We start from the raw sequence: 17,357 nt of genomic DNA, 5'->3' as shown, positions 1-17,357 counted from the left end.
ATTATTTCTTTCCAAATTCATCTTGCTGACCCAAAACACAACCCATACCTTCATCAAGCACAGTCAAATACATGACCAATGGTCTTCCTTCAACCGGTGGAGACAGAATCGGAGGCTCAAGCAGATACTCTTTGATAGAATCAAAAGCTTTCTGGCAATCTTCAGTCCAATCACAAGACTGATCTTTCCGGAGAAGCTTGAATATAGGCGCACATGTGGCAGTCATATGCGATATGAAACTTGAAATGTAGTTCAAGCGGCCGAGAAAAACTCTAACTTGCTTCTTAGTTTTGGGTGCATGCATCTCTTGTATTGCTTTGACCTTGGCAGGATCAACCTCAATACCCTTCTCACTGACAATAAAACCCAACAACTTACCGGTACAAACACCAAATGTACACTTATTGGGATTCAAGTGGAGTTTGTATTTCCTCAAACGCTGGAATAACTTCAACAAATGCTCAACATGGTCTTCTTCATCACTTGATTTGGAAATCATATCATCAACATATACTTCAATCTCTTTGTGCATCATATCGTGAAAAAGAGTGGTCATAGCTCTCTGGTAGGTTGCACTAGCATTCTTTAAACCGAAAGGCATCACTCTATAATAGAATGTTCCCCAGGGTGTAATGAATGTGGTTTTCTCCATATCTTCAGGTGCCATTTTGATTTGATTATAACCGGAAAATTCGTCCATAAATGAAAAGACTTTGAATTTAGTTGTATTATCGTCCAACATATCAATATGTGGTAGAGGAAAATCGTCTTTCGGACTAGCTTTGTTCAAATCTCTATAATCAACACACATGCGGAATTTTTCATCTTTCTTCGGAACAGGAAAAATATTGGTTACGCACTGCGGATACTCAGAGGTAACCAGGAAACCAACATCAATCTGTTTTTGCACTTCTTCTTTGATCTTAACTGCCATATCAGGATGAGTCCTTCTCAACTTTTGCTTGACCGAAGGGCATTCTGGCTTCAACGGCAATCTATGCTCCACGATCTCGGAATCCAACCCAGGAATGTCTTGATAGGACCAAGCAAACACATCTGAATATTCTCGAAGAAGATCAATCAACCCCTTCTTAGCCTCTGGACACAGTTGAGACCCAATCTTGACTTCCTTCACATCATCTTCGGAACCCAATTTGACTAGTTCAATCTGCTCTTCAAACGGATGAATGGCTTTTTCCTAATGCTCAATTAGACGAGACAATTCATCAGATACTTCATCATGAATCTCTTCCTCGGCCTTAAACACAGGGAACTCAAAGTTTGGAGAGGGAGTAAGATCGTTGTATTCAACGGGTTTGGGAAATAACCTGCATAATGATTTGATATTTTGGTTTTAGAGAATTGAATTGTGACCATATATTATGCAGATGGGAGATTATTATTTCTTCATGTTTTTTGTGATTACCATTTTTAGGAAAGCAAAAGTATATGAATTAATCAGAAGTATTTTTAAACAATTAAAAATATGCACAAAAATAATTAATTCATGAAAAATACCAAAATCAATCCAAAAAAAAATTAATTCTGAAAATGAAAGAGAAAACTATTTAAAGATTTTTGGTGAAAGTCCCATATTTTTTGGATTAAAAATAAAATTAATATGAATTAATCAAAACAAATGGATTAAATGAAAAATCAAAAAATACAAAAAAACAAGGGCCATCAGATCTCCCTCATTAATTGAGGTGGCAGATCCGATGGCCACACGCGTGCTATCCACGGTGGACTTGAGTCAAAGCGCCACACGTGTGGTAATCAAAACCAATGGCCAAGATTAGACCGCTGAACCAAGATCAGATGGTTGGAACCTTGCCAACATACCACCGAAGCCTTAGCTCCGATCATCTTCTTCGGTGAGGACCACAGGACTGGTCCAACCAAAACTTCATGAAAAATAAAAAATGAATACACTAATTTGAAGAAAAAATGTTCAGGAGCACGAATCTAACCTCCATTTTTTCCAATTCCAAGTATATTGAAAGATACATGGATTCGAAATTTGAGGTTCATGATCTAAGTTGCTTCGATTTGACCTCAAAGCAACTCAATCTTGTTGCTTACATTGGTAGGACTTCAGACAACCAAAAATCACAAAGAATGGTGATGAATTGAGAGAGAATCAAAGAGATGAAGTTTATGAAAATTCACCTTCGAGTTGCTTCAAATTCACTTGATCTTGATCTAAATTTGCTTGATTTCTCTTCCTCTTGCTTGTAGAAACCAATTGAGATGAAAAGGGCAATGACTTCTTGGAGTTTGAACTTCCAAACAGAAGATGAAGTTCAAGATCGATTTTAATTGAAATATTCAAGAATTCTATGGAATGGAGGGTTTAGATTGCCCTTGAAAAGCTTGGGCAAGGTGTTGATGAAGTTCTGATTACATTGCTTCTCTATTTATAGCCAATGCATATGCTTTTAACACACTTTCATTTCAATGTCCAAAATTAGCAACTTCGCTCATGAGCTAGCATGGGCGTATGCAAAGCCCAAATAATCATTTGAAAAGGTCCAAAATCGTGCATAGGTCATGCTGAAAGCATTGCATTAAGCCATGCAATGTTGAAATGAGTTTGATCATGAAATTCTTCTAAATGGTACCATACATTGAACCCATGCACAAGTCCTTCAATATTGATCCAAATGATATGATCTTGGACTTTATGGAAATGTGAGATCAAGGGGAACAACTTTCATGTTGAACACTTTTCCATTTGAAGCTTGGATCATGATGAATTTTGAGGTGGAAGTTTGGAAAATCAAACATATTTGAAAATTTTCTAAGTACCAAGTCATATGTTCACTTTTTCCACCTTGAATAACTTTTGTTATGGACTTAAAATGGAAAAATGTCCTTCATCAAAGCTGTATCTATTTCAAACCTATTTAATTTGACCCCATTTGGATTTGGCATGAAGGAGGTATGCATTTTAAAAGTTGAGGAAAATCACTTGTTCAATGGTAATGACCCAAAATGACCTATAATGTTTCCTCTTGGCACATGCATTTGCAAGTTGAATTTGAACTTCATCCAAACATAAAAGTTGAAAAGGATATCTTTAATTTGATCATGGAATTTGAATGACTTTCATATCATAAAAATTGAGCCAGTTATGATCTTGGGAAGTTGACCTCCTAACTAGGGTTCAGACAAAATAACCTATAATCTTTCATCATAAAAAATGACTTTCCAAGAAAAAATAGCTCTTGACTTCAGAATGAAAGTTGTTTATAATGTCATTTTGAGTAACTTTGATCTTGTAATCATTTTCATATGACAAAAAGTGTAGGAGATAGGGTCTAGGGAACCCTAGTTTTGACCAGTTGACTTTCTCTGGTCAACCACCATGAACCCTCTTGATAGCTTGACATTCTATTGATTTTTGGGACTCATGGAGGATCATATATGTGTAGGATGATGTAATATGAAGTATCCCTTTAAATATTTAATCACATGTTGAAGAAACTTGTTGAGGAAGTCACACAAGATACCAAGATGAATTAGGGTTTCCAAGGCAAACAAGCTTCAAACTCTTGATGAATTCTTGATCAAAATGATATGTGAAGACCATGGGGATACATATATGATGTCTAGAGTCATTGTGAACCATTTCTTGATTGGTCTCTTTGCATTGAGGGTCTCAAACCCTATATATGAGCTTGATGAAGCATAGTTGAGCACGCACACTACCTCCAAAAGAGTTAAACTATACATAGACATATTTTTGGAATTTTGGTAAGTAAATAATGAAAAACAAAGTATGATACAATCAAATATGCTTGGTGATCTCTCTCAATGAAAACCCAATGAACAAGGGGTAAGGAGGATGCCAAGGTGTGATTCCAAAGCCAATGCATATGATGAGATAACATGAGGGATCTTAGGGTCAAAATTGGGGTCTTACATGACCCTTCTTGGAACATAACCTTCTGGAGCATCTTCATTTGCCACAAACTTATCGCCATACACCTTCTAATGAACATCAAAATCAAACTAGACATTTTTGTATTTGTAATACCTCATCAGTTTTATAGTAGATGAATATAAGACTTTAAGAACTTCAAGGATGTCTTCATGAACTAGTCAGACATTATGGGAATCAAGGAGATATTGAACGAATGAAGTGTAGAACAAAGGAAACTTCATAATAGATCTCCAGTTGTTCATTTGATCCATAATAAAATTTACCCAATTAATTTATTTTTACGTAAGGAGAATACACATGAGGAAAATATATAATTTTTCAATCCTAGTCTAGTTACTAGGTTTCTAGTACAACACTTTGACAACAACCTAGTGCAACTTCCTTATTGCATAACTCTTCTGACTAATATGAAAATTAGTCATGTCAAAAGGACCCTTAACAAATGTCTTGGAGATCATATTGACAAATAGAGAGCGATTAAAGACAAGAGCATTGGATAAACAAGCTTCAATTCCTTTGTTTTCCATCCTAAAAATCAAACTTGATCAATTTTCCTTGAAATTGACAGCGAATCCTATAAGTGGTAATTTCCATACAACTATGAAGATCAATGAATTTCAAAAAAATTGGATTAAACATCCTATGAAGACCAATGAATTTCAATGAATTGTAATCTTCAAACGATTGAAGAAAATTAATATCTATTTCCTTTTCAACAACCTTATCCACGTAACACTCAGGTTCAATTGACTTGTTAAGAAAATAATTGACAAACATCCTGAAATATTTCATACGGATCAAATGATTTACCTCCAAACAAAATGTAGCAAAATTCCTACTATGAGCATTGTCTTCTAGGATGTAATTGGGTTCACTAGCATGAGGGACTCTGGATGAGTTGGATTAACTACTCTGAGAAACCATATTGATTCTAGAACCTTTAGACTCTTGTATTTTTGTTCTTGATTCTTTTGGGATTTCTGAGTGCTCTAAGGTTAATTTCCTCTTGCCTTGTTATTTTTCAAAATATATTTGACTGTTTTCCATTGATGATGATTGAGAAGGGATGGATGAAGGTTCAATGTGATGGAGATGAAAGGTGGATATGATGAAATGTTTGGATGGGATATTTGAGAGAAAATTTAAATGAAATAAAAATGAGTGAAGAGAAGTTAATGATGAATGAAAAAATGAGTAGACACACAAAATCAGAAACTTGAAACGCTCTGATTCGAGTCAGATACCTGTGACTCGAACCAGGTAGAAAAACTCTTGGTATTTAATTCGAGTCATACATATGTCTGATTTGAATCAAAATCACAGGAAGCACAAGGGACTTTTTATGATTCAAATCAATAGATGGTTTGATTTGAATCAAACTTCCAGGGGCTATATCAATTTGAGAAAATTTGGGTTTGATTTGAATCAGGGTCTTTTGTGATTCAAATCATAGACAAAAACTTTGAAATGTTTTTGAAAAATTAATTTTAATGCATGAAAAAATATTTTTATTGAATGCAAAAATGACCCATGAATTTTTTTAAAACATTTAATGTTGATGAATGTGAATGTTATGCTTAGATGAATAAAAATGATCTGATGCATGATATGCTCAGATGACTTATGTTATGCATACAGTCACACAGACATAGATAGAATACAGAACATACCAAGAACACATAATTAGGGTACAAAATAAGAAGAATAAATTAGATTGGAACAATCATACCAACTTGATGATCTAGGCATTAACTTTCCGCACACAAAATAATTTGTAAACAACAACAAAAATATCAAAATAAAATTACAATCAATCATGGACAATTGTATACTATTTCCTTTGCACATATGAAGAGCCCTATCAGAAACTCATTCATAAGATATCAAATAAACTTCAACAATAATATGTCTTGACTATCTATAATAATAATGAGCAGATGATTATTTACTACATTGCTTGAACATATGTCTTGACTATATAGGATAATTGACTCAATACTTTAACAGTAATATGGCTCTTTCAAAACTCACTGCTTTGAACTTATTAAATGTTTGTTGTCAAATCAATGAACACACCAAACTTTACGAAACTATCTTCATCTTCTTTTATGACAACCTTGGAAGAGTTGGTCAACAAGGAGATTCTTCTTCTTCCTTTCACAAATCTTTCACAAAATTCAAGCATATATACTATGTGATGGAAATGTTAACTTTACGAATAATCATTAAACAAAATTTTAGGCTATAGTGCAATCTTTCTGGTTACATGCACATAACTCAAAACTTTGTTAGTTCAATCCTTTATGGATTTAATTACCTTGAACTTTTGGCTAGTAATTAAAGATTGATTAATACACTAGTATTAGATTACTTCAGTTAACTCTAGATCATTCAAATAATCATGTGAATCAAATGCTCTAATGATAATGAAAACACATTGAATCATCTTAGAATAATATTTCATAAAAACACTTTAGTATCAAAAATTCATATTATCAACTTTTGAAGTCACTTAGACTTAGTCAAATGACTGGTTGTGAGTCCAATTATTGTGCAAGGATGTGGACATGAGACAATCTAGAAGGGGGTTTGAACAGACATGTCCCCTTAAAAACTAATGTCCAAAAACAATTACTTTTATGAAATAAGAGTTAAAGGTCGAAAGCAAAATGTAATGAGCGGAAGCAAAAACATGGTGAATGGATTCAAAAGTATATGCTTCCTCATTATCATAGAAGCAAGAATTAAATCAATATTATCAACTTTAGGGAACTTAAAGTTGCTTTGAAAAAAATTTAAATCCAATCACTTAGAGTCAATACAATCCCTAATTCAAGGAGTAAATGTTTAACGAATTAAATGCATCACAAACATACACTTAGAATGTAAAACACTATAAGAAATATCTAATTATTGATGATATTAAAATGATAAACAAAAATTAATACACAAGACAATATGTAGAAAGTTAAAAAAGATAAGGAAAGAAATATGTACATCAGATATATAATGGTTCGACAATTCTTCCTCACTATGTCTACTCAACTCTTCAAAGATTTTTATCATTGATAATTATAACGTCTTCCACTATTTTAAAGTTAATGATATAAATAATTTGGTACAACGAATTACTATCAATCCAAATACTAACATCCCAATGCTTTAGCTGACGTGGATCTAAAATAATAATTCCTCATATTGATGCAGATTACTCAACTTTTAACATTCAATATCATCAATGATCTTGATCCAACAAACTTGATAGACCCAATAACCTTATCCAAGCTATCATGTTGTAGCCTCATTTACTCGGATCTGACAAAGACTTGTCCAAACGGTTATTCTATCACTGAATTAGGATAACTCCCAACATTGTTTTGTGGTTAACCTTTACTATGATCCACTAACTTCTTCCTTTTGAGTATGAAGAAAACCATTCTCTTCCTTAATATGAATCAACTAACACTATGAACAAGAAACAACCTTTTATCCTGATACAAACATAAAAAATTCACAAAAAGAACATTAGATTCCCTAATTTACCTTAATTTACCTCTCACACTCAATCTTTATAATTGAGCACCATAACAATGGTTTCTTGATATAAGGTTGAAGATGATGAATAGTATCTAAATGATCTCACACAACACCACTATAAACTTCTCACACTCTCAATATTCTATGAAGTTTTTCATAAGGTAAAATCATGACGATAGTGTGTTTGTGAATGAATAATATTTCCATGGTTTCTTTCAAGGTTCTTGTTAAATAATATTGGATTGATGAATTTTCCGGGTTCTCTAAAAACATAAAGATTCAAAATCTTATCAAAATAATTTATGTCTTCTCTTGTGATCATCAAAATTATATCACATGAAGAATTGTCATATTTTTGGCATCAACAAGAATAATTAACAACCTTTTTTTAGACAACACAAAAGGTTTAAATAGGTTCTAGAGTTAAGGGACAAAAAGGATAGGAAAAGGACAATGTGATTTTAGTCAAATCATGAGTTATTGTGATTTTAGTCAAAGAAAGAATGAAATGAATCAAAGGTAGTAAAGCGAAAAGCTTGTTACTTGTGATTGACTCAAATGTGGTTGTGTTATTTGAATCAAGAAAACTGTCATTTGATGATTATGATTTGAATCAACATCCTTGTGATTCGAGTCAGGAAGCACTGTGATTCGAATCACAAACTTCTCTCATTTGAATCAGACTGTTATAGACAAAATTTTCACTTACAAGTAAGTTCATGATTAGAATCACAACTTGTCTGATTTGAATCAAGACTTTCAAAAACCTTGATTTGAGACTTCTAACTTGAAATTCAAGTAACACTAAAGATTTTAACTTATATCAAATTGCAAAAGGATAAAAACACATTTATATGGGTCTAATTCTGGTTTAATAAATGGATAGGTGTCTCAAAGCTACACGTCTAACAAATGAAGTATGAAATTACACATAATTTAAAGATGAATTATTCAAACGCAATAAACCAAATTACATACACACAAAAATCAAATAATTGACAGACAATCAAAATTAATGAAACTGACTGCACTATAATTTTAGAGTGCGTCGTTCGCCTTGCCCCTTAGACATCTTCCAAATATACCACTACAAGATATAAGGGAGAGCCTGCTATTGAGCGTGTCAAGATGGGTGACGATGCTAGGAAATCTTTCAGCTTTGAGAATTCCTCCCCACATTTTGCTTTCCATTCTAATATCTCCTTTTTCTTTGACGTGGCAAATAAATTGAAAACTGTGTTACTTGCACATGAAAGAAAGTAAGTGAGGACAACTAAACTCCATGTTAGTTCTTGAACCTCTTTAACGTTGGATGGACTCCTCATGTCTATGATGGCTTGAAATTTGTCTGGATTCGCCTCTATGCCTCGTTTGGTGAGAATAAAACCCAAGAACTTGCCTGTTTATACATCAAATGAACACTTGGTTGGATTCAGATGCATGTTATAGTTCCTGACTGACCTCATGATATCTTCTAAATATGTTGCATGGCTCCATAATCATGTCATCAATGCAAACCTCCAAGTTGTTCAATATTTTTTTAGAACACCGCATCCATGAGCCTTTGATAGGTGGCACAATAATTCTTAAGCCCAAAAGGCATGTCTTTGTAACAATAGTTTCCATGGTTGGACATGAATGCCATCTTGGGTGCATCTATAAGATCCATCTTAATTTGATTATATCTTGAGTAGGCATCCATAAAACTCAACATTTTCTAACCCAAAGATCCATCAATAAGGAGATCGATGTAGGGGAGAGGATACTGGTATTTGGGGCATGCAACATTGAGGTGTCAGTGAAATCCACACACATATGCCACTTGTTTGATGCCTTTCTCAATTAAACCATGTTAGCCAACCATGGAGGATATTTGACCTCTATTATGAAACCAACGTTGGTTAGCTTATGAACTTCTTCGTCAATGGTTGCTCTCTTTTCCTCGTCAACCTTACGCTTCCTTTGAGACATTAGTTTGACTGAGGGGTCAATGGCGAGACGAAGACACACCACTCTAGTATTTATGTCGGGAACATCTGAGGGCACCCACTACAACCAAAACAAATTTCGACAATAATGGAAAACCATCCCCTACAGGTTAAAAGTTGCTTAAAGCTTTAGAGGACAGGTTTTCATACGTGGAGTAAATGATCGTTGTCTATTCCTTTAGAGCACGATTTTTCTATTTTACCCACGAATTTTAATTTCACTTTTGCCTTAAATATCAAAAGTCCACGATTTAAGTTATGATTTTAGGTCGCGATTTTCAAGTAACAATATAAAATAATCGTCCCCAAAACAAATGAAAAGTCAACAATTATTTGAATGCAACATCTAAAAACTGTAGCATAAGCTCTAGCTTTATTTAAACAAAACATATGTAATCGTGCCTAAAACAAAATATACATGAGTTCTCATTTTTTTTAAACAACCAAATATTTTGAACTAACCTCCATTAACATATTGTCAACAAAACCATAATACCCTGAATGAGGGACTTCAATATCCAATTCCATAAAACATAGTATAAGTGGTCTGGTAACTTTTTTTTAATCATTAAACTATATTTAAAGAAAAAAAATCAAACACAAGATGTGTACTAATAGAGCCACACGAAAGTTAATAGTATAATGGAATGGTATGCATAAACATACACTATGAACAAACCAAACATATACAATGAATACATCATCCCTAACCTAGAAGAAAAAAGTACCATGATCAATACCAAATGAATGTTCATAATTGGGAGTAGAAGAAGCACATACATTTATTTGTTTTTAGTTTTGCAACTTCATCTTTAAGAATCTCCACCATTTTATAATCTTTCTTCTGAAGAAAACACTAGTCATAAGACATTAAAATCCAACAATGAATCAACTAATAGATTGAAAAATATTGAATGAAGGAATTTGTAACTAGAATCAAACGGAATTGTTCAATCAATTGTTTGTAACTGTCAAAAGAATTCAAGCATTTGTTATATCCTGAAAATGTTCGCTTCATATAGTAAGCATAAAACAAATTGGTGTGATAACCAGAAAATGTAGCATAACTAAGCTTGAAACACACAATAAAGAAGGCAATTGGATAAAAGTTTAGGCAATAGTTGGAAATAACTAAGTTTAATTATCAATTATTTCATTTCACTATTGTAGATGGATTTAGTTTCTTCAAAATGAAAGATTCACTTCGGAGGGTAAAGTAAATAATCTCAACCTATGTAACACAAACATTTCTGAAAAACGACGTGTCCATATCTACGTCGGGGTTGAACATCTACATTAATACTTGTGATTATGTTTAGTTTATTCATTTTTATAAATTATTATTGATGTCACCGTGTCAGTGTCGGAGTCGTGTTTGGGGTATTCGTGCTTCATAGATCTCAACCATCGATAAGAAAATCATTCGTTGATATTGCAAAGTAGAAAATCAATGATAAAAAGAGTTGTGTCAAACTTCGTAAATATACCTTGTGATTAAATAAGTGATGCATCCCATTACATTCTATATATATATATATATATATATATATATATATATATATATATATATATATATATATATATATATATATATATATATATATAATACAATTCAATATATCACATGAGTCAATAATGTATATAATTCCCGCAACATTGTGTCAGAATAGGATGACACAACAAATTTTGTATGTCGCTATTCGTTTGAAAGGTTAACATATTATGGACAAACGAGTGGCATAAAAGTTAAAATAAAGTAAAAATAATAGCTTTTGTAAAAAATGACAATTAAAATCTATCTTGACGTACCACTTTGGACACATTGATCTAGTTTGTCATGAATAATATTTCATTATGCATCGATTAAAAGATATTGTAATGAATTTAATAACTTGTCATCACTAGAAAAACAGTTATTAGCGTCGGCCATTTGAAGACGCTAAAGATGAAAAAATGGACACTTATATGTGATTAGCGTCGCATAAGCCTCGGTATCGGGTTTTGGATAAAACCTGCAGTCTCAGTTATAGAGAAGACGAGGCTAAGAGGACACTAAAAGCACTGACACTACATTTTTTAAGACACATGTAAAGTCAAAATTATACTTAGAATTGTTAAAGTCGACTCTAAAGTCAACACACAAAAGTCAACAATTTCTCGTAGCATCGGTCGACCGACGTTATAGTCAACTTATAAAACTCAAACTATAAATAAATTAATAAATAACTATATAGACATGTAGCGTCGGTCTAGTGCAACACTATAATAAATAAACATATAAATAAAATGTAACTAATTAAGAATATTAGTGTCGACTTAAACGACTCTAAATGAAGGTATTTAAATATTTTCAAAAAGGATTTAATCTTTTAGCGTCTGTAAATGTTACACAAATATAACGCTATTAACATCGGTGGCGGGGCCGATGCTAAAAAACTGAGGCTAAAATGCTTCTTTCTAGTAGTGTGTAAACAACGCAAGTAGAGAAGAAAGGCACATAAATAAATGAAAAAAATGTTCTCTATATGAAAGTGTTGTTTCACTCATAAAGAAAATAATTTTTTTTAAATGACAAGAAAATTTACTAGAACTTAGTTTGATGTTAGGAAATGGAGGAACTTACTAAACATCAACTCCATTGATATACAAGTATATGACAGTAAAAAAATTCTTGAATTGACCCAAATTAAGAAAAATACCACAATAGTAAGGGTTAGAGAAATCGATTTAAAAAGTGCTTCATTGTTCTCTATATGATTTTGTCAACATAGGAATATGATAATGAAAGGTATACATACTAGCTTTCCTCAAATGCAATTAGCATGTATTAAAATGGTATATATTGCAATAAACCTAACAAGATAATCTAACACTGACTAATGGAATTTTTAAAAACAAGATATGAAACTCCATGTGTAAAACAATTTTCTACAAAGTGTTAAATTATATATGAAAGATTTGTTCAACTCTTTTGGTAATTCTCTGCTTTGAACTTAAAATGGGTACTCGATGCAATGTTTAACTCTAAATCTAACATAAATTACTTAAGAGTACATTGATTTTTTTCCACTCATTTTCCCAATATATTCATTAGACATATAAATGAGATGATATATAATTCTATCTTTAAAAGAAGTACCTATGCTTGCACTATTGTCTTTACTTTAAATTTTTGAAGAACTTTTTTGTGTTGAACATACATATGAGATTTCTTACTAATAAATAAATAAAAATACACAATGAGATTAATATTGAAGCAGTGTTTAAGAGCATTAGGTCATAAATTTACAACAAGAAGATTCCTCCTTGCTGCCACCATGTAACATGCTCATAAACATTGCAATAATAGTTGTTGTGCCCCAATTAACAATACCAGGTACTCTTTAAGAACTTTGATTAAAGAAGGCATCAGAATAACATTAAATATAAAGGAAAAGAATCAGCTTTATTATTCAATCAGGTAAAGTTGATTTATGTTTTCTTCAAGAAACAAACATAAAAGAATTCGATAACAATTTTAGTAATGGTATGGTTATCCCGTGGAGGAAAAATGTGTTATCCCTAAATCACAATTTTAGTAGGGAAGGTTTTGTGGGATTCGATGCGGATTGGAAAGGGATCAATTACAATTTCGTTAATATCTATGTTTCTTGTAATCAAGTGTCAATGAGGAACCTTTGGAGTGAGTTGTTGAAGTTGAAACAGAAGTATAGAAATGGAGAATGGTGTCTTTGGGGAGACTTTAATTAAGTTTCTAACAAGGAGGAAAGTTTAGGGATGGGGCCGAATATCAGAGATAGAGAAATGGAGGAATTCAAAAGCTTTATAGAAGATATGGAGCTCATTGACATGCCTTGCATTGGAGGTAGATTCACGTGGTACAATAGCAATGAGACTGCTATGAGTAGATTTGACAAGTTTTTGCTATCTGAAAATATTATCTTTTTTTAAAAGATTACAGATCAATGGGTAGGACAGAGAGATATCTTTGACCATTTCCCCATTTGGTTAAAATCAATCAATCAAGATTGGGGCCCGAAACCCTTCAGATTCAAAAATTATTGGTTTAAGCATGATGACTTTGTATACTTCATCAAAGAGGAATGGTAGAAGTTAAAAGTGGAATGGATAGGCGATTTCAAACTTACTAAGAAATTAAGAGTTTGAAAGGTCGGTTGAAATGGTGGAATAAAGAGGTTTTCAGGTAGATATATTTGAACGTGGGGGAGAAAGTCTCAGAGTTAAATGATATGGATAATTTGTTGGTTGTTAATCATAGTGTTTCAATTGCTAATATTGTGAAAGATAGAATAAAGGTGTCAGTGGAGTTGTGGAATAACTTCGAGATGAAGGAAATCATGTTGCGCTTGAAGTCTGGACATGTTTGGTTGAGAGAGTGGGATTATAACTCTCGTTTCTTTCATAATTCTTTGAAGAATAGGTATATGAGAAACTTCATTAAAATGGTGGAATCCTCGAGTGGAATATTGGAAGGGGTGACAGAGGTGAAGACCAAAGTCAAGAATTACTTTGAAAGCTTTTTCAAGGATAGTTATTTTAATAGACCTGTCCCTGAAGGTATTCGATTTAAATGCTTGAATGATTAAGATAGACTATGGTTAGAAGAACCATTTTTAGTGGCTGAAAGAAAGGAGGCAATATGGAATTTTTGTGGAAATAAGAGTGCAGACCCGACGAATATACCTTTGATTTCTTGAAGAATAGTTGGGATACAATCAAGGGGGATGTTGTGTGTTTTGTGAAGGACTTCCATTAGAAGGCAAGGTTAACTAAAGCGTGTATTGGTTCTTTTCTGACCTTAATTCACAAAGTCAATAATCCCCAGTTTTTGGCCGAGTATAGACCTATATGTCTTGTAGGGTGTCTCTACAAGATTCTTGCTAAGATTCTGGACTTGAGATTGAAAAGGGTCATTGGAAAGCTCATCTCCAATAAGCAATCGAAGTTTGTTCCAGGTAGAAATATTTCGGATGGTGTGTTGGTGGTGAAAGAAGTATTAGGCCTGGCCAAAAGAGAGGATATGAGTTGCTTGGTTTTAAAGGTTGATTATGAAAAGGCTTACGACATCGTTAGTTGGAATTTTTTGAGATTATTGTTTAATAAGATGGGTTTTGGGGCTAAGTGGACTAAGTGGATGAAGGCTTGTGTATTTAACAATTCCATGTTAATGCTTGTGAACGGTAGTGTTACGATGGATTTCAAGGTGGGGATATGCTTAATACAAGGAGATCCATTATATCTCTTTCATGTTTGTAATAGTCATGGAAGGCCTCACATGCTTAATGAAAAGAGAAGTGGAGTTAGGGGAATTTAGAGGATTAAATATTAATGAAGAGGAATTTGTTGATATTCTACAGTTCACAAGTGACATCATTATCTTAGGAGATGGTAGTAGTGATAATATATGGAGCGTTAAGGATATTTTGCGAGGATTCCGAATGATCTCAGGGGTGAGAGTTACCATTTATAAAAGTAATATTTTTGGTATTAATGTTTATGACTAGAGTATGAATGCAACATCTTCCTTTCTAGCTTGCGGTATTGATCATATTCCTTTTAAATTTCTTTGTGTGATGGTTAGGGATAGTCCTAGAAGAGAGTACATGTGAAGGACTTGGTAAGAAATATCAGGAAAAGATTATCTATGTGGAAAGGGGGACATCTTTCTTTGGGTGGGAGAGTAATTTTGATTAACTCTATTCTGAATTCCATTTCCATATACACCATATCTTTTTACAAAGCTCCGATTAAGGTGTTAAAAGAGATTTGAAGCATTTAAAGCAAATTCCTATGGTGAGGGGATGGGAACAAGAGGACCGTTCATTGGGTGAGTTGAAACTTAGTGTGTAAACCTAAAGATTGTAGGGGTTTATATATTAAGAACATCGAGGGTTTAAACAAGGCTCTTTTAAATAAGTAGAAGTGGAGGATTTTGAAGGAGAAGAATGCATTATGGAGTAGGTTATTGCAGTATAGGTATAAGAATTCGAAAGTGAAAGTGTTTATTAGCGACAAAAAAGTGATTTCTAAAGGAGATTCTATATGGTGGAGACATCTTATAATGGTGGGTTGTGGAGCTTGAATTTTCAGGATATTGCGATAAACAAGAGTGTTGTTGACAATTTACAATTAGAGGAAGTTCATTATCTGTTATCAAATGTCCAGTTAGTGCAGGATGTGGAGGACGAGTTCGATTGGACTTGTGAAGCCAATTAGGTGTTTTCTACTAAATCCTCTTTCAAAGTTTTAATTTCAAGGTCAATTAATGGGTTGGTGACACAAGAAATGCGATATGCTCTCTCTTTTCTTTGGAAGGTGCAGGCTCTGTCTAATATTCTGATGCTCGGATGGAGATTGACCCTTAATAGACTTTAAACAAGAGATCAGTTAGTGAGAAGAGGTATTGTGGTAGATGATAGAGATAATATTGTGCTTTATGTTTTAAGGAAGAGGAATCAAAGCTTCATTATTAATGTGGTTTGGCTGGCTTCTTTATGGAATATTTGGTTGATGCGTAATGCTATTATGTTTAAAGGCATCGTTTTCAATTTTGAGGAGTGTATAACGACTATCAAATTTCTGTCGTGAAAATGGTTAAGTGTAAGTTATAATCTATCGGCACTTAGTAATATTTATGATAATACTTTGTCGTTACTTTGTTTTAGAAAGAGAGGATAATTCGTGTTGTCTATATCGAGTTTGAATACCTCTTATACTCAATCTTTTCTCCAATGAATCATTTCTTATTTATATATATATATATATATATATATATATATATATATATATAGATATATATATATATATATATATATATATATATATATATATATATATATATATATATAATTTTATTTCGGCCATATAATCATTAATATATAATACAGAATGTTATAATTAAGGTCTATTTTAATAATATAAAATTAAAAATATTCAAAAATAAATAACTAAAATATATTTTTAAAACACAAAGCTTTTCACATCAGTTATGCTATAGAATCGATATGAAGCATATCCCTTACACCTTATCCCCTCAATTATATGCTTGACCGAGGTGAAAAGTGACACATATCACCACGAATACAAGTAGGGATGAGAATATCCCATATCGACCTATAAGGGCCTATAACCTAGTCTATTTAAGGTTAGATCAGACCAGATCTATTTAATAAAATAGTCAAGCTTAGATTTTTTTTTTAAATTATTTAATTAAATAGGACAAACTTAGGTTATTAAAAAAGTCTATGAAACCTTATAGACCTCTCTCTTCTTCTCTCTCTCTCTCTCTCTCTCTCTCTCTCTCTCTCTCTCTCTCTCTCTCTCTCTCTCTCTCTCTCTCTCTCTCTCTCTCTCTCTCTCTCTCTCTCTCTCTCTCTCGCTCTCTCTCTCTCTCTCTCTCTCTCTCTCTCTCTCTCTCTCCTCTCTCCTCTCTCTCTCTCTCTCTCCTATATATATATTATACTATATATATATATATATATTATTAATATATATATATATATATATATATATATATATATAATATATATATATATATATATATATATATATATATTCTAAATAGGCTGACTTATATATGCACATATATTAGAAAAAATGTTAAATAGACCGATCTAATATGCATATATCTTAGAAAAAAAGTTAAATAGGTCAGCCTATATATGCATATATAGACCGACGTATTATAATTATTAAGTAATATGAATTAATTGAAAACCGTAATAAGAAATAAAATTTTAAATAGGCTTTGAAGTCAGGCAGACTTTTAAAAAGGTCAAGCCATATAAAAAAAGAGAGCCTATAACAGGTAATAGGTCAAGCTCAAGCCTTGTAAATTTATCGTAGGCTAGACTCAGGCCTTCTAA

General features: G+C 32.6%; 1 protein-coding gene across 1 annotated transcript; it reads left to right on the top strand.

Moving 5' to 3' along the window:
• Positions 1 to 13,248: 13,248 nt before the first annotated feature.
• Positions 13,249 to 14,806, top strand: LOC127096474 (uncharacterized). The gene is made up of 3 exons (XM_051035041.1): positions 13,249 to 13,388; positions 13,751 to 14,049; positions 14,352 to 14,806. Exons 1-3 carry the CDS (start codon positions 13,249 to 13,251, stop codon positions 14,804 to 14,806), a joined length of 894 nt encoding a protein of 297 aa, XP_050890998.1.
• The last annotated feature ends 2,551 nt before the right edge of the window (positions 14,807 to 17,357 follow it).

Source organism: Lathyrus oleraceus, chromosome 1, assembly GCF_024323335.1.
Source record: "Lathyrus oleraceus cultivar Zhongwan6 chromosome 1, CAAS_Psat_ZW6_1.0, whole genome shotgun sequence".
Lineage (NCBI taxonomy): Eukaryota > Viridiplantae > Streptophyta > Magnoliopsida > Fabales > Fabaceae > Lathyrus > Lathyrus oleraceus.
Note: the sequence above shows the minus strand (reverse complement) of the source record. Positions and strands in the feature narration are given on the sequence as shown.

What these genes read in the sequence shown, in the direction of transcription:
- LOC127096474 (XM_051035041.1), top strand. Translation starts at nt 13,249, where the DNA reads ATGGGGCCGAATATCAGAGATAGAGAAATGGAGGAATTCAAAAGCTTT. An exon ending in GCTATGAGTAGATTTGACAA is followed by an intron (nt 13,389 to 13,750) that starts GTTTTTGCTATC and finishes TGTTAATCATAG; the next exon opens with TGTTTCAATTGCTAATATTG. An exon ending in TAATAGACCTGTCCCTGAAG is followed by an intron (nt 14,050 to 14,351) that starts GTATTCGATTTA and finishes TATGTCTTGTAG; the next exon opens with GGTGTCTCTACAAGATTCTT.